The 24,210-nt window shown below is 54.5% G+C and overlaps 2 protein-coding genes across 10 annotated transcripts in view; one reads left to right on the forward strand and one right to left on the reverse strand.

Annotated features, from left to right (window-relative positions):
* Nucleotides 1-3,880, forward strand: part of Kifc3 (kinesin family member C3) — a 70,375-nt gene extending 66,495 nt beyond the window's left edge. For 7 of the 8 annotated variants that reach the window (XM_057753580.1, XM_057753582.1, XM_057753584.1 and 4 more), the window contains 6 exons: nt 274-397; nt 947-1,076; nt 1,163-1,392; nt 1,595-1,729; nt 2,215-2,323; nt 3,272-3,880. In XM_057753580.1, the coding sequence (XP_057609563.1) occupies nt 274-397; nt 947-1,076; nt 1,163-1,392; nt 1,595-1,729; nt 2,215-2,323; nt 3,272-3,297 (754 nt within the window). In that variant the 3' untranslated portion in view covers nt 3,298-3,880. Of the gene's footprint in view, nt 1-273; nt 398-946; nt 1,077-1,162; nt 1,393-1,594; nt 1,730-2,214; nt 2,324-3,053; nt 3,081-3,271 lie in introns of all 8 variants that reach the window. The other variant, XM_057753583.1, reaches the window with a different exon arrangement.
* Nucleotides 3,881-4,710: 830 nt separating this feature from the next.
* Nucleotides 4,711-23,807, reverse strand: Katnb1 (katanin regulatory subunit B1). Of its 2 annotated transcripts, none has more exons than XM_057754349.1 (20): nt 23,715-23,807; nt 22,253-22,553; nt 18,020-18,150; nt 15,151-15,268; nt 10,529-10,629; nt 10,211-10,252; nt 9,404-9,487; nt 9,109-9,224; nt 8,666-8,737; nt 8,368-8,518; nt 8,071-8,261; nt 7,829-7,959; nt 7,444-7,494; nt 6,547-6,614; nt 6,317-6,385; nt 6,074-6,223; nt 5,767-5,843; nt 5,621-5,695; nt 5,375-5,491; nt 4,711-5,090 (listed from the first exon to the last, which is right to left on the reverse strand). In XM_057754349.1, the coding sequence occupies exons 2-20, from the start codon at nt 22,290-22,292 to the stop codon at nt 4,958-4,960; spliced, it is 1,917 nt and encodes a 638-aa protein (XP_057610332.1). In that variant the 5' UTR covers nt 22,293-22,553; nt 23,715-23,807; the 3' UTR covers nt 4,711-4,957. The 2 variants fall into 2 exon arrangements, with proteins under 2 accessions (XP_057610332.1, XP_057610330.1); XM_057754347.1 differs by having other exon boundaries at nt 6,317-6,436.
* Nucleotides 23,808-24,210: the final 403 nt, after the last annotated feature.

Raw genomic sequence — 24,210 nt, forward strand, 5'->3', positions numbered from 1 at the left:
TTTGACCAAATCTAGGAGGTAGGTCCTCCTCCCTTATCTGGGCTGCCCTATGCTAGTTGGGATGGGGGTGGGGATCCCTGTCCAACCAGAGGGCGTGCACCCTTACTTAGGACTTCTGTGGAAACTGTTTCCCCCTTTCTGAGGACAGGGCAGAAAAGGAAAGGTCAGCAGATTCCAAGATTGATTGTGGGGGCAGAGTCAGGCTAGGGACTGGGTGCGATGCAAGCAGAGGCCAGAGTGGGAGGGAGAAGAAACGTTCTGCTTGTCCCCCAGAGACCTGCTGGGGAAAGAGCCTCAGGAGAAGCTGGAGATCCGGCTGTGCCCAGATGGCAGCGGGCAGCTCTATGTGCCAGGGCTGACTGAGTTCCAGGTGCAGAGCGTGGATGACATCAACAAGGTAAGGCGTATGGGACGCGCTGGGAGACCTTGCCTACCAGCTGCTCTGGAGGACAGGCGTGGGCTCAGATGTGGGCTCTGTCAACACCTGACTGTGCAGCTTGGAGGGGTCCCCAGGCCTCTGGAAGCCTGTGTCCTCATCTGAAGGGAAAGGCGGGAGGATTGTGAATCTGAAACCAGTCTGCTACCTAGCAAGACCTTGTCTCAGAAACACTTCCAGTGACTAGGTGCACACCTTTGATCTCAGCACTCAGGGGACAGTGGCAGGCAGCTCTCTGTGGGTTTGAGATCAACCTGGTCTGTATAGAGAGTTCCAGGCCAGCTAAGGCTACATAGTGAGACCTTGTCTCAAAACAAAAAATTAAAAAGTAGCCAGCTGTTGATGGTACACCCCTTCATCCCAGTATTTGAGAAGGCAGGCCGATCTCTGTGAGCTGCAGCTTGATGTGCATAGTAAGAACTTGTCTCCCGCAAAATCGAACAACAAAACCCAAATAAAACAGGGTGGCATTGCCCTTCCCAAAGGAGCCCCATTGCCTTTGCCTCTCAGGTGTTTGAGTTTGGCTACAACAACCGCACCACAGAGTTCACCAACCTGAACGAACACAGCTCCCGCTCCCACGCTCTGCTCATTGTAACAGTGCGCGGTGTGGACTGCAGCACAGGCCTCCGGACCACGGGTAAGACACACACAGTGGGCATCCCGGTCAAGCACTCTCCATGGCTATCTTGAGCAGCATTGACCTGTCCTTTGTCCTGCCTGCAGGGAAGCTGAACCTGGTGGACCTGGCTGGTTCCGAGCGTGTGGGCAAGTCAGGGGCTGAAGGCAACCGCCTGCGAGAGGCACAGCACATCAACAGGTCACTGTCTGCCCTGGGGGACGTCATTGCTGCCCTGCGTTCCCGACAGGGCCACGTGCCCTTCCGAAACTCCAAGCTCACCTACCTGCTGCAGGACTCCCTCAGTGGCGACAGCAAGACTCTTATGGTGGTGCAGGTGAGGGTCTGGGGTTCAGGAAGGGCCTCCCCAGGCTGTCAGCTCCCCCAGTCCCACATGGACCCTGCCAACACTCTTAGCCATTTTCATTGCCCCCCGTGGTCTCCCCTGATCAGAAGCATCCTCTGGTGACCATGCTGCTGCCTCCTGAGCCGTGGGGGCAGACAACTGGCATGGACTGGACCTGAACTCTGTCTCTTAGGTGTCCCCAGTAGAGAAGAACACCAGCGAGACTTTGTACTCCCTCAAGTTTGCTGAGAGAGTTCGCTCTGTGGAGTTGGGCCCTGGGTCCCGCCGCACAGAGCTGGGCTCCTGGTCAAGCCAAGAGCATCTGGAGGTAGGGAGAAGAGGAGGGTCCTCCCCAACACAGGATCCCCCCCACCCCGTAGGCCTTGGCTCTGAGTAGGGAGCAGGGCTGACAGGCTTGAGTGGTGGGGGCAGAAGCTGCCACAAAGGTGGTGAAGCTAGTACCCAGTGGCGCTTTTGCTTTCTGAGGCAGGTTCCCACCATGTAGCTCTGACTGACCTACAACTTCCTTTGTAGACCAGGAAGCCTCAGATTCACTGAGATCTGCCTGCCTGGTTTCTGATTGCTAAGGGGTCACTATACCAGCTCCATGGCCCCTCTAGGTCATCTTTATTTTGGGGGACCAGCAATGCATTGTGGATTGCAATGCAAATTAATTTCCTCCTTCATGGGTAATATTCCTGGGCTGACTTCTCATTAGTTGTCTCTGTAGATGAGGGAACATTGTCAGGTGGATGGAGGGGAGGAGCCAGGACAGCCGTGGCTCCCACAACAACCGGCCTTCTCTGCTCACAGTGGGAGCCAGCTTGCCAGACACCACAGCCAACAGCGCGAGCCCACTCTGCCCCTGGCTCTGGGACCAACAGCCGCCCGGGCTCCATCCGAAGGAAGCTGCAGCCATCAGGTAAGCCTGTCTGGGAGAGGACAGGAGGGCGGCAAGCCTTTCCCACATTGATGGTCACCGTGCCAGGCTGCCCTTTCCTAGATAAGCTGTTTTAAAAAGGGAAGAAAAACCCTATGAGCCAGCCCTAGCGGCCCCCACCTATAGTCCCAACTGCTTGGGAGGCTGAAACAAGAGGCCTGCCTGGCCAATGGAATTTTAAAAAGAAGGTAAAGTCAGGCATGGTAACTTGTGCCTGACCTCAGTTAGCGTTTGGGAGGCAGAGGCAAGTCTGCAAGTTCTGGGCCAGCATGGTTTACACAATGAGTTCTATTGTTCCCTCAAAGGGAAGCTGCTTGCCTAGCATGTGGGAAGTCCTGGGTTCCCTCAATACCCCAAAACCACATTTAGAACTGGTCTCTCTGCCTTGCCTGCTCTGGACAGAAGGCAGAACTGTTTTACTGAGTCCCAAGCCCCTGGAGAGGGTGACAGAGAATCTGGCCCTAGAAGCTCCTAGCACGTGCTACCGACTCAAGGCCCATGCTGTGCACATAGGAGCCCTCACCCCAGCAGAGCCCCCCACCTCCCACAAAGCAGTTCCGTCATGCCCAGCGGAAAAGAGGCCCCATCACAGGGCTGTGACCCGGGATTCCTGCCTCATCATTTGGAGGCCAGGCCACTCACTGGGTCCAAAATGGGTGGTGGCAGCTGGGTCAAAACTCTGCAAGTGAGATGTCTATCACTTTGCTTTCAGCCTGACGGCTGGGGCCGCAGTCTCCAGGTGAGTGTGGGCCAGCGGCCTGGGGCTGCCTGCTGTCAGCTATTGGTGCAGGGCTCTGCTAGGGCTGCGTGGTCCAGAGCTGGCCTGTCCTCCGCTGCCTGCTGTCCATATGCTTCTGCTGGCCTCCTGCTCTGCATCTGCTGTGGGCACGCCTGCTGAGGCAGGAGGCTGAGAGCACCCTTCTTTTTCAGGGAAGTTGAGGCCAGTGCCTGTGTGAGGATGTGCTACGCTGCCAGGCCTGGAGCTGGGCCCTGTGGTCTGGCTTACCTGTTCTAACACCATCATGGATGCAGGAGATGGAGGCCTGTGTGGAGGCTCTCCTGCCCTGCCTCTCCTCAGAGAAACATGTTCAGAAGGAAGCAAGTCTGTGTGTGGCTCTAGGCACCCAAGCGTGGGCTTCTGGAAGGGTGGGGATGGTATTCTGCCTGGTAGGCTGAAGCCATGGAAGTCCAGCCCTTGCAGGGAGCGTGGTCCCTACTAGTGGGGAAGGCTGAGGAACCAGCTGGGGGCTGGGGAGAGCAAGAGCATCTCTGCTTACCCTTCTTAGGAGGGGGTCCCTCACTGGAGTGTGTATATAAATGTTCTAAGGTGTATATAGGAGCCCCCACCCTGCCAGGGGTCTGGGCTGTATTTATGGCTGGCAGAGGCCAGTGGACAGGGCTGGGTCCTGCTCATCTGCCTGACACCAGGCACTCTCCCTGCCCACTGATTCTCAACATGTTCCTCTCCCCAGATCCTATTTAAGAACTTTTGGAAGCTTAGCCATTTTTACTTATTAAAATTAATGTCTTTTTACATGAGCATAGTCTGAGTCATTGGTACTGGGAGACCCTGTGTATGATCATGGAGAGTGGACATTTTATGCCCTGTTGCTCCCCACTAAGTGACCATACAGACTCTAGAAGCTACCACCAAAGACCACTGGGAGCCAGGAGTCTTACTGTCCCCATGCCTTGTCTATCACTTTGGTTATGATCTCAACTATGAAGACCCCATGTGTACCTGTAACCATTGTCCCATCGTGGTCTCACTTCCATGTTACAGGGAGCTGTCAGGTTTGTCAGTCCACTGCTCACCCTGGGCTGGCCTTTGCTCCCAGTCTTTGGAACTGTGGCCACTAGTAATGACCCCACTCCCTACCTACACATTTGTGCCTGGCCCCGACGTCTTGCTAGGCACATCAACAGCTGTCCTGGAGGGCAGCGGTTGGTTCTCATCCAGCCAGGAAGCGCAGAGATTCCTGTGGGCTCTGAAAGCCACTCTAGTCTTCCAGTGTCATCCAACATCTTGGTCTAGTCCTCAAGGCATCTAGAGGTCAGAGGGAGGGTTAATGGCTCTTAGCCAACCGAGTGGTAGCTAGCCATAAGGCTGGGGTCCTGCCCTCTGGCTATGCAGTCACTGGGCTGGACATCCATCCACTGGCCTCAAAGGAGCCCAAGGACAACTGGGAGTGTGGGTAAGATACACCTTTTCCCCTTCCCCAGAGAGTCAAGCTGACCAGGCAGCCCTTTGCTGTCCTCTGCTGGCCACATCCGGAAGCTGCACTGGGAAGAGGAGGATAGTCTCAGCCTCCACAAACCTCCAGGCCACGGTGTCTGGGAGAGCCAGAGGATATCTCTTATAAGGAAGTCAGGAACAGTTATACATTTAATAAATCTGCCTGATAAGTTACAGCAACAGCTCTGAGGCTGGAGTTGCCCTGAGAAGCAAGACTGTGCAGCTGCTGCCGGAGAGGAAGTTGTAAGTCCACAACTGTGGTCAGTGGGCTGGCGATGCTGCCTCCAGGATGGCCATCAGGGCAAGAGTGGAGGCCAAGCTGAGGCTCATAGGCCACGGGCATACAGCGAACTAGAGTGTAAGACCCACCCGTAAGCTCCTCAGTCCAAACTGGCCATGAGTAGGTGCAGCTCACGGAAGGCACTGCCATGGCGGCCACTCAGACCTGACTTGCTCTTGACGAGGCCACTGATGCTCTTGAGTTGTCTGAAGCAGAGTCGGCACTTGTGCAGCCTGTAGGCCAAGAGGCAGCAGCTGAGGACGGAGGCCACCCCACCTGGCCAGGATGCCTGCAAGCCTCGGGCTTTTGCTCCCCTAACCAACCACTCCAGTACCTCCCTAAGAGCACAAGAAGTCCCCCAAGCCATGCCAGTGTGGAGGGACAAGCAAGACCAGGGAGGAACCCATGCTTTGGCCATACCCATACATCCTGAGCCACTTCGCAGTGTTCGCTGTGAGCTGTTTGGGTACAGCCACCCATAACTGAGGCCGAGGGCAGCATGCATCATGCCCCTTACCTCTCCTCCCGGCTGATGTCCACACCCACAGAAGGTGGGGCTGCCAAAATGTCAGTGATGAGGGGCAGGAACCGCTGCAGGATCAGCTTCAGGGAGGTGCACCCAGTCTGGACATAGCTTCAGGAGCAAAGGAGATGGAGTCATACATAGATGGGCCCCGAGACAGAGGGTCCTCCACAGGCGGGGCACATACACACACGTGCCTACTCCACTCTGATGGCTTCCGGGGATGGAGGGGCTCCCTACCTCTCATACTTGCTCTGCAGAAGTTTCTCAATCTGTGGCAGCACTGTGGTACACAGGTCTAGCTTCCACAGCGAGCTGGAGAGAGAGCTGGGTGTGATGCTACCCGCCAGCCCTGACCACCCCCTTCTCTTCTTGAGGCCACTTACGCTTTCTGGTTGACAATGTTCAGGAGGTCTACCACCACAGACAGGTCATTGATGGCCACTGCGGAGTCCACTGATGTCTGTAGACAAGCTCCGTTAAGAGAGTGGCACAGGATGGGAGCAGACAGGGTTGGAGCACGTTAACAGACTGCACCAACAAGGAGGGTGGGGTGCAGCCTGACATCAGCGCTCAACTGATGGAAGCTGGCTACAGGGGTACCACAAGGCTGCCGTACCCAAAGATCCCACTGCGTGGCCTCTTCTCTGTCCAGCCTAAAGCCCAAGCAATGGCCTAAGAAGTCACCTTTACCTTGATATCTCCTGTGCTCCACACCGCCCGTACAGTGTCCAGGTTCTTGTGGCGGCTGGTAAGTACCACACACATGGTGTCGTGGCCTTTCCGTATCTGTGACATGGCATCCTCATCCACCAGCTCAGCCTGCTGGGGGACCTTCACGGCCTATGAGGAGACACCCAGATGCTGGCATGGGAGCAGATAGCACACTCCATTCTCTTAGCCCTCAACCCCACCTCTTGGGCAAATCCCACTCACGGGCAGGAAGTCAGAGGCCTTTAGGCCAATGGGCTCATTCCTTGTGGCAGGGATGATGGCAGGCTCGCCCTTGGGTGCAGGAGTGGAAGTCAAGACTGGAGGTCTGGCTGAGACCTCGAGCTGCAGGGAGCAGAGGCTCAGCTACATCAGCCCGAGTCCTCCCACAGCTCCTGACAGGAAGGTCCCCACCCTGGCTCAGACCCACAGGAATCCTCTCTGCTCAGACATACATTTGGCACCGGCAGCTGCACATCCATGGCTGGGCTAGGTTTCGAGGCCTCCTTTACTGTGGCTGTGTCTAGGAGTAGAAAGAAAAGCTCACTATCAAACTAGAAGGACCCGGTGAGAAGAGGTCAGGATGGGTTTCCATGACAGCTGCAGCTGGGAAGGAGCAGGTGTCAGCAGGCGGACAGGGGACGGGGAGCTGGGCGCAGGGAGATCAGCAGCAGGTGGGCATCCTGGGGGGCTGAGGCAGGGGCTGTCCTTGGGTGTGTGGAGGTGGGGCCCAGTAACTTCAGGGAAATCCTGCTATTAGGAATGGAGTACGAGAAGAGGGCAGCAGATGAGTGGGGGTGAGCAGGAAACAAGGAGGGCTTCTCAGAAGAACAGCCTCACTAAAATAAAGCAGCAGCACTGGGTCCCCAAGGGGAGCCAGGAGGATAGAGATGCTGCTACAGATGGACCCTTTGCTATCCCAAAGCAGACTGGATGGTCCCTTTCTTCAGTACCAAACTCCTGGCCAGGGCTCTGTGGGTCTGGCCTGCAGCTTGGCTCTCTGGCTCCTGCTCCAGGTCTGGGTCCCGATCCTCTGGTTCTCTACCCCCAGCCCTGCCTAGCCTCTGCTCACCAGCCTTCAGCCCTCTCAGAGTCTGCTTCCCCATATCTATAGTAGGCCCAGTCCTCAGTGGCACACGCCCAATGGGCAGCCCACCTATGTTTGTTTCTCTCCAGGCAATCAGGCTTGAAGGAGGCACTGCCTGCCTTAAATTGCCTCCAGGGCCTTCTGTGTGCTAGGCACATGGTAGGTAGGCACTTTTAGGCAGGCACAGGACAAGATCTAATTGGGCAGGCTAGGGGCTGCAGTGAGAGGCAAGACCTGGTCCTCAGGCCACCTCTTCCCAACTCACCATCTTCTGGGGGCGCTGGGAAGGGCTCACTTTTCCGAGGCGGTGTCCGACCTGCCAAGGCAAAGGGGGCTGATAACTGGGTTCCCGTAAGCTCTCTGGGAACAGGCTTTGTGTGTGGCCAAGGTCTTAATCAAGATAGACACATGGCTAGAAGGTGATCCCCGAGCACATGTTTCTGACCCCACGAGCCCGTATGCACCTATAGGCCCTCTTGGCTTCAAGCAGGGTAGGGGTCACCAGTGAGTAGCTGCTGAACCTCTGCTGCAAATGTCCAAGTTCCCCTTTTAGAAACTAGCCCAGTACAAAAATGTGGAGAGGAGGTAAGGTTTACGGGATACAGCCACAGCGAGGTGTTGGGCTGAGGTGGGAGAGAGAGTGGCCTCACTGATGCTGTTCTTGGGCTGGAAGATCTCATTGTAGTCCTCAGCATTCTGGATCTCGGCCCTGGACTCACGCTCGTCCCTGTCATCTTCGCTGCTGGGGCTGCGCCGCTCACTCTCCGAGTTGTGCTTTACCCTGGCGTGTGCAGAGTCAAGCAGAAGAGGCCAGCATCCTCAGTGAGACCCAGGGTTGAGTATGCAGGAGCCGCCTTGGGACATGCACCCTGCCAAAGCCACGGGCACCCACCTCTGAGGCTTGCTGCAGGTTGTGCTGGGCCGCTCATAGATGCGGCGGAGGGAGACACCAGGGTTGGAGGTCTGCTGTGTCAGGGGCTTGCTAGCCTGCACAGGGTCCTGGGTCACAGTGCCTGTCCTGGTGACTCTCGTCAGGTCCACCACGTAAGAGGAGACATTGCTCTGGGAGAAGGCCACACCTATCTGCAGGACAGGCAGAGCTGATGTGGGGTGGGGCCAGAACCCAGGAGGCCCAGTAGAAGGCAGAAGCTTGAGGGGCAGGGGGAGGGGTGGGTAACTTGACTCTCACCAGCTGGTCATTACAGATGGCCAGATCAGCCACCTTGCCCCAGTTGACAAGGACCACATCAAAGCAGCGCTCAGGCTCCCAACCGTAGACGCGCAGCGAGTCCTGGCAGCCACTGTATAAGCAGCAGCCGTCAGGGTTGAAGAGGACACTCCTAGGCCAGGTGAGAGTTGGCTGTCAGTCAACTGTACCTGACCCCCAGAGAGATGGCGAGCCCAGGACAGAGGAGAGACAGAGGCAGGGAAGATCACCTTTACCGACATCCCACTGCGCAGGTGAGGGGCCCATGTGCTCTACGTACCTGACAGGCCCTGGCTCCCCTTCAATGCAGCTCACCACCTGAAACTTCTCCAGGTCCCAGAAGCGGATCGTCCTACAAAGGTGGCCACAGGAAGCCAGTCCCTCATGCTGTCCAGGGCCTCTCCAGGACCCTCCCTGCAGGGGCACTAGGAGTGATGTCTGGGGCAGGGATGGCCCTGTGCATGCAGAGGGTAAAATGACCTAGGCTGGTCCTGACAGCTCTGCCCCAGAGCCAACCCCACCTGCTGGCAGCTTCCCTGCACTGTGCTCTGCTAGGGGGTGTGGGTCCTAACAGTCCAGGAAAGTACAAGACCAGGACTCTAGCCTGGGAGAAATGGGACCAGGAACTAATCCTGGCTTAAGTTTAGCCCACATAGGCTTTCAGGCATATGACGGGGTGAGAGAAGGTGGGGACAACGTCAGGCAATGCGCCTTATTCCTCACCTGTCGGAGCTGCCAGAAGCTAGGAGATACTCATTGGGGTGAAACTCCACCACGTTCACAGGCCCTGTGTGGCCAGGGAACTCAGACATCATCTTGCCAGCTGTCAGATCCCAGAGCTGGAGCAGGGTGGGAAGAGGTTAAGGGCCAGGCTGGGCCCTTGGCTCTGGGCCTGAGCTCCCTCTACTCTCAACAAGTTTGGGGACCCATACGCCCAGTTAACAGTGAGGTGAGGACACAGTCTGGGTATGATCAGCATCCCTCTGGGCCCAGCCTGCACACCAGGGTCAGCAGTTACCTTCACTGTGTGGTCATCTGCTGCCGAGGCCAGCCACTTCCCATCAGGGCTGAACCGGAGACATCGCACAGCCTGGCTGTGCCCCTGAGGAAGATGAAAAGAACCAAGCTCTTTGGAGGGGCCTGGGTCCCACCGCACCTTCCCATCCCCAATGGCTGCCCTGAAACACAGGGCCTTCCTAAGGACCAGCCACAGAAAGGATGCATAGTTACTGCTGGGAGACATGAGAGACACTTCTTTGTGGTCAGACTCCCAGGCCTCTAAGAAATCACAACTGTGCAGTCTGCTACATCCTAAAAGTATTTTATGGCCTCTTCCAAGAAGGATTCTGCCAGTCACAGTACTGACACACTTAGGAACAGAAAGCCTTGCACCCAGGGACACCAGCTAGCTACCTGATTGCAAATGCAGATCATGGAGTAGCTTAACAGGTGTGACTCTGGGGATTGGTGGGAAGTTGGGGGTCCAGACAGACCACCCAAGGCACTGCATTACTCCAGGTGTATTTTTTTTTTTTTTTTTTTTTTTTTTTTGGTTTTTCGAGACAGGGTTTCTCTGTGGTTTTGGAGCCTGTCCTGGAACTAGCTCTTGTAGACCAGGCTGGTCTCGAACTCACAGAAGATCCTCCTGCCTCTGCCTCCCAAGTGCTGGGATTAAAGGCGTGCGCCACCACCGCCCGGCCACTCCAGGTGTATTTTGAGGTTTAACCTGCAATGGACTGCAGCCCCCGAGGCCCACTGTGGTATGGACCCATGCTGTGACTCATGTCACATAAGATCATAGGTAACTGACACAAGCCATGCTCACCCTATATCGGAAGACACAGCCTTTCCTCCTGATGTCCCAGAGCTGTAGGAGAGAGAAGCAGGGGTGTGGGTAGGCAGGGTGGATCATGAGAGGTTGCCATGGCCCTGGAGGCCAGAGGGTACTCTGCAGCTCTGAGTAGAGAGGCCTCTGGATACCTCCAGGTCATGACAGCCCCAAAAAGAAAGGCTGGAAGGCTTACTCAAGCTGGGCATCCCAAGTTGAAAGTGTCTGACCAGAGTCCATGGGTCCTCTGTCCCCAGGATTCTGCCATGGAGGAAGGATTCCCTTACAGTTGACATAGGTACAGTGGTACCTTACCTTGATATTTGTGTCCTGGGAACCTGAGGCCACAAATTCTCCATAGGGGTGGAAATCCAGGCTGCAGATGTTGGCTTTGTGCCCCATGAGTGTGCGGAGAACTAACGAAGCAAAAATAGAGCCATGTAAATGCTAGCTGGCCAGCAGCATGCTGCCAAGCCCATCTGTGTGTACCCTTTGGCACAGAAACTGGGATGCCAATAGGAAAATAGGGGCGATCAGCCAGTACCGGGCCACCCTAACAGTTCTATAGCCATTTCTGTCACTACTCAAGTCCCCAGAAAATGCATGGCATTACCCATAGCTTGTGTGTGCCAAGGCCCTGAGCAGCAGCAGCCACAATGGTGCTTGGTCCAGGCCATGTGTCCACGGGGCTGTTATGCAGGGCAAATAGCCCCAGGACAGTACCAAGGATTGAGCAGAGGCTACAATCAAGGGAGCTGCTTGGCTAAAGAGTCCAGAAAGACAAGGGACAACATCAAGTGGATAACAGCCATGAGGATATGGCTGGGACTCATAATGCCCAGTCAGAAGGCACCTACACAAGTGACCTTGTGAATGGCCCTACAGCCAATACAAATGGAAGATCCAGGGAGAGGCAGCCGGGAGCAGACTAATCACGTATTGTTGCCTTGGGGACACATCTAATCCACTAAGGCCTGGCAGGCCAGGGGCAAATTTTGTATCTCGGAGTACTACAGGTAGCTTTTTGGAACATTTATATTTCCACGGACCAAATAAAGCTCCCCAGCCAAGGGGTATAGAGTCCAGCTCTCCTTAGGTTGCACCAAGGTTTCGCAGGTAGTGAGCTCTTGTGTTAGGGAGAGGTACGTAAAGGTCCAAGCACAGATGAACTGAGTAACTGCTGGAGAATCCACCCATTGGCGTGGCGGCCTGACAAAACTAAGATCAGTTCCAGCTCCGCTCCGGAACTGCTGTGTGAGTCTAGGCCATGTCTAGGCTGTCTCTAGGCCCTCGGACCTTCAGGCTGGTTTACAATGAAAACTAAAATGAACACCAAGTACTTCAGAGTGGGACTGTGCAGTTCTAGTTTCCTCCCGGAGGCCAGTCTTCTCTGGCCCTTCACTCTTCCTCCTTAGAGCTCACAGCACGTGTCTTCTCCCTCTCGTGGGCTCAGCGAGGACACACTACTCAGGGCTATGGCTGGCTGGTGTCCCCGTCCGTCACTGTGCACCCGCGGAGCATTTCTGGTGTTCAGCGAGCTGACTATGTTAGCTCAGTGCCAGGAGGTGGGTGGATGGTGAGACGTCCCACCTGGGCCTCAGGAGTGAAGTGCAGCCAGAGCTGTCCAGGTAGGAACAGCACAGAGGGAATGGCGGCTCTAGCCAGTGTCCGTCCTGAGGCCCAGGCCCACCGTCCATCTCACCTCCGTGTTCAGTTTCAGACATTACAGCTGGGAAGACATCTCCTCCTCACGCCTGAGGACCTTGCCAAGGTCCCTGACTCATCCTTGAAGTGCATGTCCAACTCCACCACACCCACACTGAGCCCTGGCTTCCCCTGCTCCTTGGCTGTCTCGCACTGCTGGAAGTTCAGGAAGCCTGGGCAACACGCTGCCCTAGCCACCTTTCGCCTCGTTGCCACAGCAAGGGAAACTCAGGCACGAGAGGCCGTGGTGGGGCTTACCCAACACAGGCCAGCTTCTTGAGGTAAGGGTGCCTTCCTGTAGGATCTACAGGCCTGCGCCCTTGGCTCCCAGCACCATGGAGAGCTGGCAGGACCACATTCTTCTGTCATGACTTCTGCCCTTACTTGTCTCTCCTAGGAGATGTCTAGCCTTGGTCACAGCTCTAGGGCCTGCGGAGTAGAGGAGACAGGAAGCTGCCTGCACATGTAGGGACCTCCATGGTCTCCCAGTGGAGTGTTTGTTCAGTCTCTGCCTGGTGTTAACTGTGGCTCTCAGAGCCCCTGTGTCCCTGAAGTTTCTCTGGGTTCTCACTCCCGATGCCCACATCTGGGGTAGCAGCAGTCCTGAGATCTTAGCTCTTCTTCCTGAGGGCAGGCTTGAGAATCACCAACTAGAGGTAGCAGATGGGCAGCGGAGGGCACTGGGGCAGGGTTCCGGCACCAGGATTCAAGATGTAGGTTCTACGACTGACAACCTCAGGGTTTCACTGAGTCCTGTGCCCTTGATGGTCTGTCTGCCCATCTGTTAAAATGGGGGGCCCCGCCAACACGCTGTAGCATCCATTTCCACCTTGCTATGTAAAGAGATCACCCTCATCTCCCAAGGGGAGAGCAACGGCTCCCAGAGGGGGCACAGTGGCTCCCAGGGGGAGCGCAGCGGCTGTAGAAGTCCAGAGTGGGCTGTGTCTTCGCAGCTTTTTCTCTTTAGCCCTTGGCTCTTTGGTGACTCATGAAGAGTGGAGATCTTCACTGGGATCCAGTTTGAAGCCGAGGTTTCCCGGGGAGTGACTGCTTCTCTGTCAGAGCCTGACACCAGTGATAAATACAGCAAGCTCTGATGCCTGGCGTGGCCTGGCCAAAGAGGTGCTGCTGAGACCCAGTGCACAGCTGTTTGTCATAAAGGTGTCCTGGGATCTTTGTTCAACACCATCACCATGTATAGCCACTCCCGAGGACTAAGGGATATCATCTTTCCTGAGGGCCACAACACAAAACCACCAACGTTCCTGAACCAAGTTAAGCTCACTGCCAGGCACACACACCAAAGGCTTGTATTCTGCAGCAGCCTGTGCCAGAAGGGCCTTTTAGGCTCAGCCAAGCTCAGGGAGTTCTCATTGGACAAGAAGGTTGGGACCTCTGAGCTGCAGCAGGTGGCCCAAGAGGCGAGCAAACCAACTCTGCTCGGATCTCGTGAGGTTGGCCTGAACATGGATGGTAAAACATGCCTAGTTAGCTGTCAATACTGCAGAGAGGAGATGTTCCACATCAAATTCTAGATTCTTCTGACAAAGCTGGGGGGCTACTGGGGCTGGTAGCATCCACAGAGAAGGCAGAACTCTGTGTGACACACCCCAGGGTGAGTTTCTCTGACCAAAAGAAACTCGTGAGGTCCAAGCTCAGATGTGAGTACACACCCACAGAAGGGCTTGTACCGTCGAGGCTGGGATGCCTGCTACAAACTGAGGGAGGAAGAAGGAAGAGAGAAGCAGATCCCATGTGAAGGACCAGTGAAAAGCAACACCAGATTCCGCCAGTAACTCTGGAACCTAAAAGCAGCGTGTTGACACCTTCAAAATTCCACTAGAAAATTATCTCCAATAGAATTCTACACTTGAACTCTAAAGAACAGAGATACGATAGTCACTTTCAGTCATAGAGGGTTCCTAACACTGTGCCTGCCATTCACCTTTAGAGCCAGGGATTAAACCAGGGCCTCACACATGCCAGGCAAGGGCTCTGCCACTATGTCCCTTGCCCTTGCATTTTGAGACAGGATGGACTTGAACGGGCAATCTTCCTGCCTCTGCGTCCTGGGCTCGTCCTGGTGACACCACACCCAACTCCCTCCACCTTTTCCTAGTAGATCATCTGGAGAGCAGGAAGCCACAGAAGAGGACACTGTAGGTCTCAGGATAGCAAAGACAGGTGAGGAGGCGAGGAGTGATGGGCTAGCCTGCAGCTCCAGGGCTCCCAGGCACTGAGCCTGACTGAGGAAGTGAGCATCGGATTGCAGGACTGGTCAAAGCTGACCCATCTAGCAAGGCCCTTGTGATGATGGGTAACGACGAGCAATGAGGATTGTGACAGGATTTTGAAAATGCACACGGAAAAAGGAGCAACTGTTCACTCTAGGGGAACCAGGTCACAAAAAGAAACACACGGGGTCCCTACAGCATAAACACTGACCATATAAATGGTGGCACTGCAAGGACAGGAAGAGAAGTGGGGGCAGTGGGCTCGGGTCTGGGCAGCTGCTGAGAGCCAAGCCCTGTCTCTCCTTGCAGGGGTATGTGTTTTTATTTGAGGGTTGTTTGTTTGCAGTGGGCTAGTACACCATAGGCTAGGCTGGCCTGCGACTTCACAGCTATTCTCTTGCCTCAGCTTCCTGAATGCTGGGATTTTAGGCAGGCACCATTGTGAGGGACCAACTTGTTTTGTTAAAGCAAGTGCGACACCATAGGTTTAAGAAAGGGGTGGTAGTGATGGGCACAACAGTGGGGGAAGCAGAGGCCCCAGAACAGGGTAAGCATGTGGCAAAGACTTCCTTGTGGCACCAAGGTTCAAGTTGACATGGACTTTTCAAAGTATGTGACAGAGGGAAGGGGGGCAAACAGAATATCCAGCCATCCAACATCTACCCTGATGTGGGATGCTTCCCAGGATCTCAGTGGCTTTTCCCACATGGCCATCCACTTATTCATATGCCTGCAGGGTATCCCCTCCAGTGATGTCCTTCCAGGTTCCAAATACGCACATGTAAACACACATACCTTACTGTTCATGTCAGCACTTGGGAGATGGCAGTGCCCATTGTTGCTGGACTGATGGAGTGCCATGGACGACACGCTACCCACTCTGGTCAGTGCTTGGGAACAAAGAACCCAGACCTCCTAGAGGCGGCAGCCCAATGCCCCGATCCTGAAGTGCCCCCCCCCCCACACACACACAAAGGAACAATAAGCAGGGAGGCCTACTTTTGGCAGCTTCTAGGTCCCAGACACGAATGGAGCCCGACTGGGAACCGGCTACGATGAGCTCCTCAGGGGTGTTGAGGCGGACACTCTCCACAGGGGACGTATGACCTGTCAGGCTCTGCGGAGAGAGGGTGGCAGCTCCAATGGACTGCAGGGATAACCCCCAGTTACTGTCCCAAAGTGAGGGTCCCTGAGAATCGCTTCAGTAAGAAGTAAAGAGTGGTGAGCTGCTCTCAGGGGGCCCCACCAATGCCCTAACTCAGCTGAGCATGGCGGTTCATCAGCACAATGAATAAAGCAGCCCTTCAATACCTGTGACCCCCATCGTCTGTGGGGCAGAGGCAGGAGGATGATGGGTTCCAGCCCAGTCTGAACTACATAGTGAGATCCCGGCCAGCCTTGATTACATGCTGAGACCCTGACTGATCCCTAGGCATCCCTCTCCCTTCTATAGTGCTCCTGGCTCCTGGCATGGGCATCACCTATGGGAATGGCTCCAGGTCACTGGAAGGGAAAGGAGATCAAGATAAGGAGACGCTGGACCTTTACCCCGAGTCTGAATGATCCCATCCAGGCTATCCCCATCTCCATCTACTCTGTCTGATCATAGAGGCCACAGCAAGCTAGGAACACACTTGCACTGCCTGCCCTGGGTGCCTGACTCCCAGGGCTGCCTGTGCCATGCTTCCGGGGGCCTGGGAAGGTCTGATGGAGAGCGGGCAGGTTTGTGCACACCCAGAGCACCCACAGGGACAGCTGGATCAGGTAAGGTGTTGTCACCTTTAGCTTTGAGAGGGAAAGCCAGAACCAAGTCCATTGTGTCTGTCACTCTGCTCAATGCTGGTCCCTCAAAGCACAGTGGTCATTTCACCAGTGTTTACTAAGGAAACATTCCTGATGGGGACATGTGGGAAGCAGGGGGCATTCCTCAGAACCAGTGTTCGAAGCCTTATAGTTAGAGCAGCTTGCCTGGCTCCTGCTGGACAATGGTAGGGGGTCTGAATGGGTCCAGACTTCCAGGATCACAACTGAGCAAAACAGCCCCCATAAGAAACACATCTTCTCTCCAAACGTACAATCCAAGGCCAGGTGTGGTGACACACACCTGCAATCCCAGCAGTAAGGACATCTCTGGTCTCTGAGGTAGGACAATCTCCACGCTCAAGGTCAGCCTGGGCTACACAGTAAGACCCTGTCTCAGAAAAACAATAGCACCACAATTCTTCAGGGAAATTATTCTCTGTAAGCACAAACCCAAGGTTTTTCATGGCAAGAGACCAGAGGCCATATAAACGTCCATTATGGTAACCTTTCAAACACGAGGAAGACTGAATTCCATGAGGCAAGGTGTGTACACAGAATGAGACCACTAGAGGGAAGCAGGTATCTGCTTGTCCGTGGACTGAATAATTCTAGGACACAGAAGGAATTTGAAGGTCTAGTCATCTCCAGGAGGACACAGAAGTCACCGCAGAGAAAAACACTTTCACACTCACCCTCTTTTGGGTGAATTTTAATTTTTTTAAATATGTAGGCAAGTACTCTACCACTGAGCCACATCTCTAGCCTACGCTGATTGCTTTTCAAGTCAGGGAATGTTATGGGGGATGAAAACATTCGAGTCTTCCAAAGAAAACAAAACAGAACAGGGGGCTGGGGAGCTGGCTCAGTGGTGAAGAGCAATGGCTGCTCATCCAAAGGACCTGGAGTCAATGCCCAGCATAATCATGGCAGCTACCAACCATCTGTAACTCCACTTCCAGGAGATCCAGTGCCACCTTTAGCTTCTACAGACACTGCACACACATAGTGCATAGACACACACGCAAAAATAAAACCAAGATCAATACATCGTAAGGAAAAAATAAAAAGAGCAATTCTCTTACTGAACCCTGATGCACTAACCATGACTAAGATCCGAGTGAGTCTCAGTTTCGCCCAGTCTCATGAAATCACCGAAATAACCAAACTTCCACTAACAGTTACCACTGTCTCCATTTTTTGTTTACTTAGTCAAAGTCAAAAAAATGACAATCTCCTAAGGTGTCAAGGACACAGAGCACAGCCACACTTCCGTGTTGTGGGTGAAGATGGAAAGTGGCTTCTTGGAGCCCGTGTGACAACTTCTCAGAACTGCACACTTGGTCCAGATGCAGTGATCAGGGGTCTGCTCAGAAGTCTCAACAAGTAAGAATGTTTGACATATTGTGGTTTAGCAGAACCTAAAAGCCGGAGCCAGCAGTCCTGCTGATGACAGGGTGTGGCTAAGCTAATTACAGTTCATCCCTGTGATGGATACCAAAAAGCCATTTAAAAGCATGTTATAAAACAGTATTTGTTGACATAGGAAAAATCCTCAAGACACCGTCATTCTAAAGAACCAGGTCACACAAGGGAAAGATAGTATTCGGAGATATGTGCTTCTATTCCATTATCTAGAAAGACACAGACTCAACACCGGGCCACCTCCGACCAACAGAACTGCCTGAAACGACGGCTTTTCCTCTATGTGTGCTGTCCCGCCTCGGAAAGCAGCTGCAGCCCTGTATGGCGTGTGACTAGGGAAACTCAGTCAAGAACAGCCTCCAGCTGAGTCCCCTCTGACCCTTAGTGAAGATACGTCCCTCAAGCTGGTAGGCAGAGAATGGGGCTTGTGTAGGCCTTCCCGCAAACACTCTGAAGTTCTGTCCCACACCTGTGTTGCCCCTCTTCCTGAGGGCTGGCCACCCACCCGGCTGTCTTGGCCTCTCTTGGGCCTTCTGGAGCAGATAACGGAGCAGCACCAATGGTATGCGGGGCCACTCTGGGAACCTGGGGTCATCAGTGCCTGCCAAAGGAGCCCCAGCAGAGGCCGCAGTTCATCACTCACCATGATGCAGTTGGGCTTGTTGATGGACCACAGGTTGACACGGCAGTCATCGCCACCAGTGGCCAGCAGCCGCCCTGAGGCCTTGCCCAGCACCAACGAGGACACATTGCTGGCATGGGCCACGATCTCTTCTACATAGGAAAGGAGGGGAAGAAAGAGGTCAGGGGACTTTGACAGGCCATATGGGAGAGGTGGCCCTCCTCAGCCACCAGCTCTGAACACAACACTCAGATAATGCCCCCCACCTTCAGGACCACCTACGGGGCCAAGTGTAGGCCGGAGGCTGAGATGGCCGTCTTTCCCTCAGCTCACTGCCCTGCTCTCAGGCCTCCTTTCTCTTCCCATCAGCTGGCAACACAGACTGCAGAGGTCGCCCTGCAGGCACACTCAACCAGCTGCTAAGGGGAAAGACTTAGGATAGGTGCCTCAGTAATGCCGGGCACCTGGTGCACACTTGTAAACTCAGCACTTGGGAGGCCAAGGCCCAAGGTCATGAGTTCCAGGCCAGCTTGGCTACCTGCAAGACCCTGTCACAAAACAAAACGAGCATCTGCACTCATCAGGCTGGGTGTGAGCAGACGTGTCCTCGTTGCTGGTCCACAAACAATGTACTGCAAGAAACAGTGAAACAGCATCACACTGTACTGCGCATCACAAGTAACAGAGGTGAGTCAAGGTACCCGGAGGAAGCGCAGGTTTCCACGCAAACACTATATAAAGGACTGAGCACATGCAGACATGGCTCTCTGTGTGGAGAGTCCTAGAACCAATCACCACAGGTACTGTGGGAAGACTAAGTTTTACTTTTAAAAATTGGCTTCCTGTTTTTATCTACTCCGTTAAGCACTAATATCCAGAAAAAATGTTTTTCCTATGATAAAGAAAAAACAAACTGTTTTGTTTCTAAATGAACCCATGTATTACCTAAGTGCTTTTCAACTGCTCAGGTGCCGCCCATACAGGCAAAACCCACTTGGGACACACCTTCAGAAGAATTCAAGTTCTGTCTAGACAGCTGTCCCTAGATCCCAATTCAGAATTCTGAATCAGGTGCTGATTTGAGCTCTGCCAGCTGCATGGCCTTGGTCTAGTCTCTCGTCCTCTCTGACAGACGGTCCTTGTCCAGAGAACAGGATGACCCCAGGGCCAGTTCATTAGGAATGGGCTGAGAGACAGACTGAAAACCAGACACCAGCACAGAGTGGCTATCAGGGGCCCAGGGCAGCAGGGAGTGGGTTCCGTAAGGATAATGGCAGGAGGCAGCAGATACAGCAGGAGCTGGGTGGGGCAAAGCTGACCCCGAGAATGGGAGCTAAAGCCTCTGGACAGCCCACCAGAGCCCCTGGCCTGGACCGTGGTGGTGGGGGGAGGGTGCTGACATGGGGAACACAGATGGGAACTGCGGGCATTATCAGTGCTCAATCAAGAGACAGGCCTGTAAGCCGGTCCCTAGTCCCCAACTTCCTCTGGAACAGGAGGAAGGAGAGGGCAGGTTTCTCACACAGGCAAGGGGAAACCCCAATATACAGATGCCCAAAGCAGCTGGAGACTGGCATGGGTGATGAGAAGGGTGTCATGTGTGTTAGTAAAGGGCCCTTCCCCCACTCTAGGTCCCACTCTGCCCAGCCTGGGTGGCTCTTGTGTAAGCTGCGGGCCATAAGGAGATTGGAAAACAGGCCCCGGAAAGCCCTGACAGTCTGGGCTTCCAAAGACGCCCAGGGTCCCAACAAAGCCGCAACTTCTGAAACGACACGTCCCTTCAGGGCCTGGCAGGGCGCAGCTGGTGCAAGCAGAGGCTGACCAAACAGGATGAGTTCCTTGTCAGCCCAGATTCTTCCAATCTAGGGACTGAAGACCTGCCATCTGACCCAAGGGAGCTGGGTCTTGCTGGAGTCGTCATCTCAACCACAATCTTGTCCTCGGCACACTGCGGGACAGCTGCCTACAGGCTTGAGCCGTGATCCTTTATATATCTGTCTGAGCGGCAGGAGGGCCGTGCAGCTGTTCTAGAGGCTGAGTTGTCTCTGCAGCCACACCCCGAATTCATCAGACCCCCGGGCATCTGCCCTGGTCCTCACCCTCCTCAGGTAAAGAGAGAAAGGTCTGGCTGAGTCCCACCTCAGCAAGCACTTCCAGAGCCGGCCATGAACGTGTAACAGAAGGGCTTCCAGGCATCTGCTCTAGGCCTGGTCTGGGAGGCTGTGGAAGGAGAGCTTCCCGCCTCCAGGCTCCAGTGGGATTAGACGGGCCTGGCACTGGAAGAGTCACAGGCAGAGGTGGGGTGATGATGACTCCCCTTTAATCGGGGCTGATGGGAACCTGAGCGGACAGGAAGACAGCACAGGCACCAGCAAAAGGGACGCCCAGTCCTCACAGCAGGCTCCCTCTCTGGCTTGGCTTGGGGAACACCAGACACCAACGGCCCACACATAGGTACTAGATTTCCATGCAAACATCAAGCTCTCTGTGTCCCCAGGCAGGCCAGGTGACAGTGGCTGCTCTCCCTCCGGCATAAGCCATCAGAACCCCCCTCCATCCAAGACCTAGTGGTATAGCCTGGCAAATCTCAGCCAAAGCTGGGGATCACTCTTGGTCTGCCTCGAGGTGCTAAAGGACTTATACCCTAAGAGGAAAACACAAAGGGCAGGGGTTCAGCAACCCCACACTGGCAATGACCCTTCTGACCCTCACCACACCCTGGAGCCCCAAGAAGGCCCAGCCTGCGTGGTCTCAGGCTACACACCCATAAACTTCTTCGTACAACAAACTGCCAGCTCCTCAACATACTGCCTGCTGCTTGAATACTTTGATGCCTGGGGTCTTTGAGGACAAGGGTCTTGTGGGCACATGCCCTGCAGAACTCACTAGGTTTACCTGGCATCACCTTCTCTTTGCTGATGTACAGTAGCCCCATGGTCTCCTATAAGTCTTCCCCATGTACAAAGCTTCCTGTCTCCGGGCCTTTGCACTTGCTGCTCACACACCCTCCACCCCTATCAGTTAACTGATTCAAAGCCCACACACTGGCTCAGACTCAGGGCAGGGTTGGGAACAGAGGGATGTTAATTCTCGTGCTTGCCTACCGTTCTCTCGAGGCTGGGCTCCTTGGGTATTTTGGCGTTTGCTTGTTCACTAGCATCTGGTTCTACCTTCAGGTAGCATAAGCCATTAAAGAACTGGATACATAATGTCAATAAATACAAAGTCACTCAAAGTATACCTTCCTTGAGTGGCATGGAGGGGGTTCGCCCAGAACCCTAGTGCTTAGGAGAATAACTTGAAAATGGTTCCAATCTCTCACTTTACAAACAAGGAAACCCAGACCCAGAAAATAGCTCTGCCCAAAGTCCTTGTCCTGAAAACAGCCCAGGGGCAGAGTGGGCCCAGGGACAGCACACCAAACCTGTGACAACCAGCTAGCTGCACAGGAGTGAGATGCAGATCCTTTCAACACGATCTAAGAATCCCCGAGAGCCTTTAGAGGGTCCAAAAGAACCAAACTATTATCTTAAATATCAGGATGGTAGCAGCCTTCGGTACTCTCATTTGCCCAAGAGGAGGAGTCTTCGAGAAGATACACAGCATGTGAGGACCTCACTACTGTAAGGTTTGAGTACACCGATGTCTCAGCACTGTTTTCTACTACAGCAACATGGGTAAGTATAAACAAGAGCCCTATAGGGTCCTCAATAATTTTTAGGAATATGAAAGAGCCTGGCGTGGCGGCACAGGCCTTTATTCCCAGCACCCCAGAGGCATATGTCCTGGGCCAGGCAAGGCTAGAGGGAAACCCTATCTCAAAAAAGGAAAAGAATATAAGTGAGTTTAGACTAAGGAGCTCAGAAGTATCTTTGCTCAATTACACCCAGAGCCCCGCTAGCGTCTCCACCCCCATCACGAGATTTTCATCTGATGGAGGAAACAGACTTGGAACATAACTGAAAAATCCTAGAACACCTTCCAAAACACTCTGCCCATCAGCTTGACTTGAAATCCTTTACCAAGTGCTTTACCAAGCCCACGCTCTTATTGGAATCTCAGCACCTGCAGAGCACACGTGCAACTATTCTGTGCAGATAGGGCAACTCAGCCTCAGAAGGATTAAGGCACCTGCCCAGTGTGATTTACATCTCTGTCTACCCTAACACCAGGGCTGTGCCAAGGATAGGAGACAAGAACCCAGCCGCGAGCAGTTCACAAAACAACGGGGTGATAAACAGGAAAACTACTTACGCAACTTCCAGGCAGTCTTGGTGACCACAGGGGTGGCCATGCTTCAGGGGGTGGCACCTGAGACCCCCCCCACCCACAAAATGGATTGTGCTTTCCCTGTGGGGTGGGGGTGGATCCCCCCCAGATCCGACAATCAAGTTGGCAGGGAGTTCCCACACATCCAGGCAGAGAGTCCTCCTCTCCTGGGCCCAGCACTGCCTGGTGGTTTAGATCATGCGCTAGGAAATTGCAGCCTGTACGCAGAAGTCTGGATCCCAGATCATGGACTGTCAGGCTTGGGCCATCTCAGCTCAACACTGGTCTGGAATACAAGCAGAGGTGACAGTGTGTGAGCAAGTACTTGAGGTGAGTTGCAGCTCCCTGGGTCACCAAGGCCACTTGATGCAGGTCCACCAAAGCCCTCGTGGCCTGGAGCTGTAGGGCACACTGGGCCTGAAAACCTGACCAGGTGAACCTCTGTGACTTAGAGCCCAAAGATGAAAGACCATCCCTAAGTAGCTGGTGGTGTCAGCAACCCCAGCTCTCAGGAGCACAGACGAAGGCAGGCAGATCTTCCTTGCTTTCAAAGAAAGACTGACTTGACTTCCCAGAGGCCGAAAGCTGTGCTCCAGAATGCTGGCTGTCTTAAGTGTCAACAACTGCGGCGGGGCGGAGGACCACGTGTTTGCAGTTCACGCAGATTTGCACCTCCTGTATCGGATGAGGCGCTGGAGTCCGAGGCTATGTTTAGGGGCCCATGAGAGGCACCGGAAAGGCAGACACACCACACACACACACACAGAGGGTGAGGGAGAACGTGAGTGTGAAGAGACTGATAGTGAAGGCCTTCGGGGAGGAGTGGTTTTCCAGAGGATTCTGAGGGTCCAGTCCTCTAGTTCCCTCCTTCCCCAGCTCCCAGGAAGGGAACCACTCCCACCTCTTGCTAGTCTCAAGGACAGGGCTGGGAATTGGGTCTCAGGTCCAGGCGTGAGTTGGAATGACTCCTCATTTCTGAAAGGCCACGGCATGGATGGAGCCTGCCACAGCCACGGCTCGTCAACTCTCACTACATTCCTTTCCTCCGGTCACCTGTGCTCCCATTTCGGCACATCTTGAGCTCCCTAAGTTGGCCACGCCTCGCCAGACCCTCTTCACACCCCTTCACTCTGCTGCTATCGGAGTTCCCCATTCATTCGCTCCCCTGTTTCTGGAGCCCCAAATCAATGCGGTCCTCCGCACACCCTCGGCTCTGCTTCCGGCCCGCTAGCTTTCCCTCCCCGGCCTCCACACGCGTCTCGCTCATCCAAAATCTGCTACTGGTCTCTCAGCTTCGCCTGACTCTCCGCCCCTCTGTCTTGAGGGGCACCGGCCCCAGCCTTCGCTGGCCCAGAGCTCTCTGCCGGCGCCGCGATTGTCCCCTCCAGGCTCCGCAAAGACCAAAGCCATCTTCCCTTCGCCTCCAAGACCCCGGGGACCGCTCTACCTGCAGCTGTAGCTTTGGAGGCCAAGACTTCCCTCCAGGCGCGACCCCCACTTGCCTCCATCCTCTGCCCTGATTGGTCGCTGCTTGACAACCGACCCTCACAACAAAACCTCCGGTCTAGAGTCCCACCCACTTCACTTCTTACACCAATCAGCCGCCACGGACGCTCCGCCTTCCTCTGAGATTGACCAATAGAAGCAAGCGCATCTGCCGATTTGCGGAGCCACCTGCCTCCTTTTCCCCCGACTCGGACTAATCACGAGAAAGAAGCGTTTACGGCCCGCCCTTAGGTCTTGAAAGAACCAATGCGGGCTTCTATGTCCTTAGTCCCGCCTCCACTCGGGCTACCTTTTTCCGCCCTTTTCCTTCACTTCCTGAAACCCGGTTAAATTTGAAAAATCCGCGAGCCGCACACGATGGCGGCTGCACCAATACCTTCAGCAACAGCTCGAGATCGGCCAATCAACGTCAGTATTATTGGAGAACCAATTCCGGA

The sequence above is a fragment of the Chionomys nivalis genome, chromosome 21, assembly GCF_950005125.1.
Source record: "Chionomys nivalis chromosome 21, mChiNiv1.1, whole genome shotgun sequence".
Lineage (NCBI taxonomy): Eukaryota > Metazoa > Chordata > Mammalia > Rodentia > Cricetidae > Chionomys > Chionomys nivalis.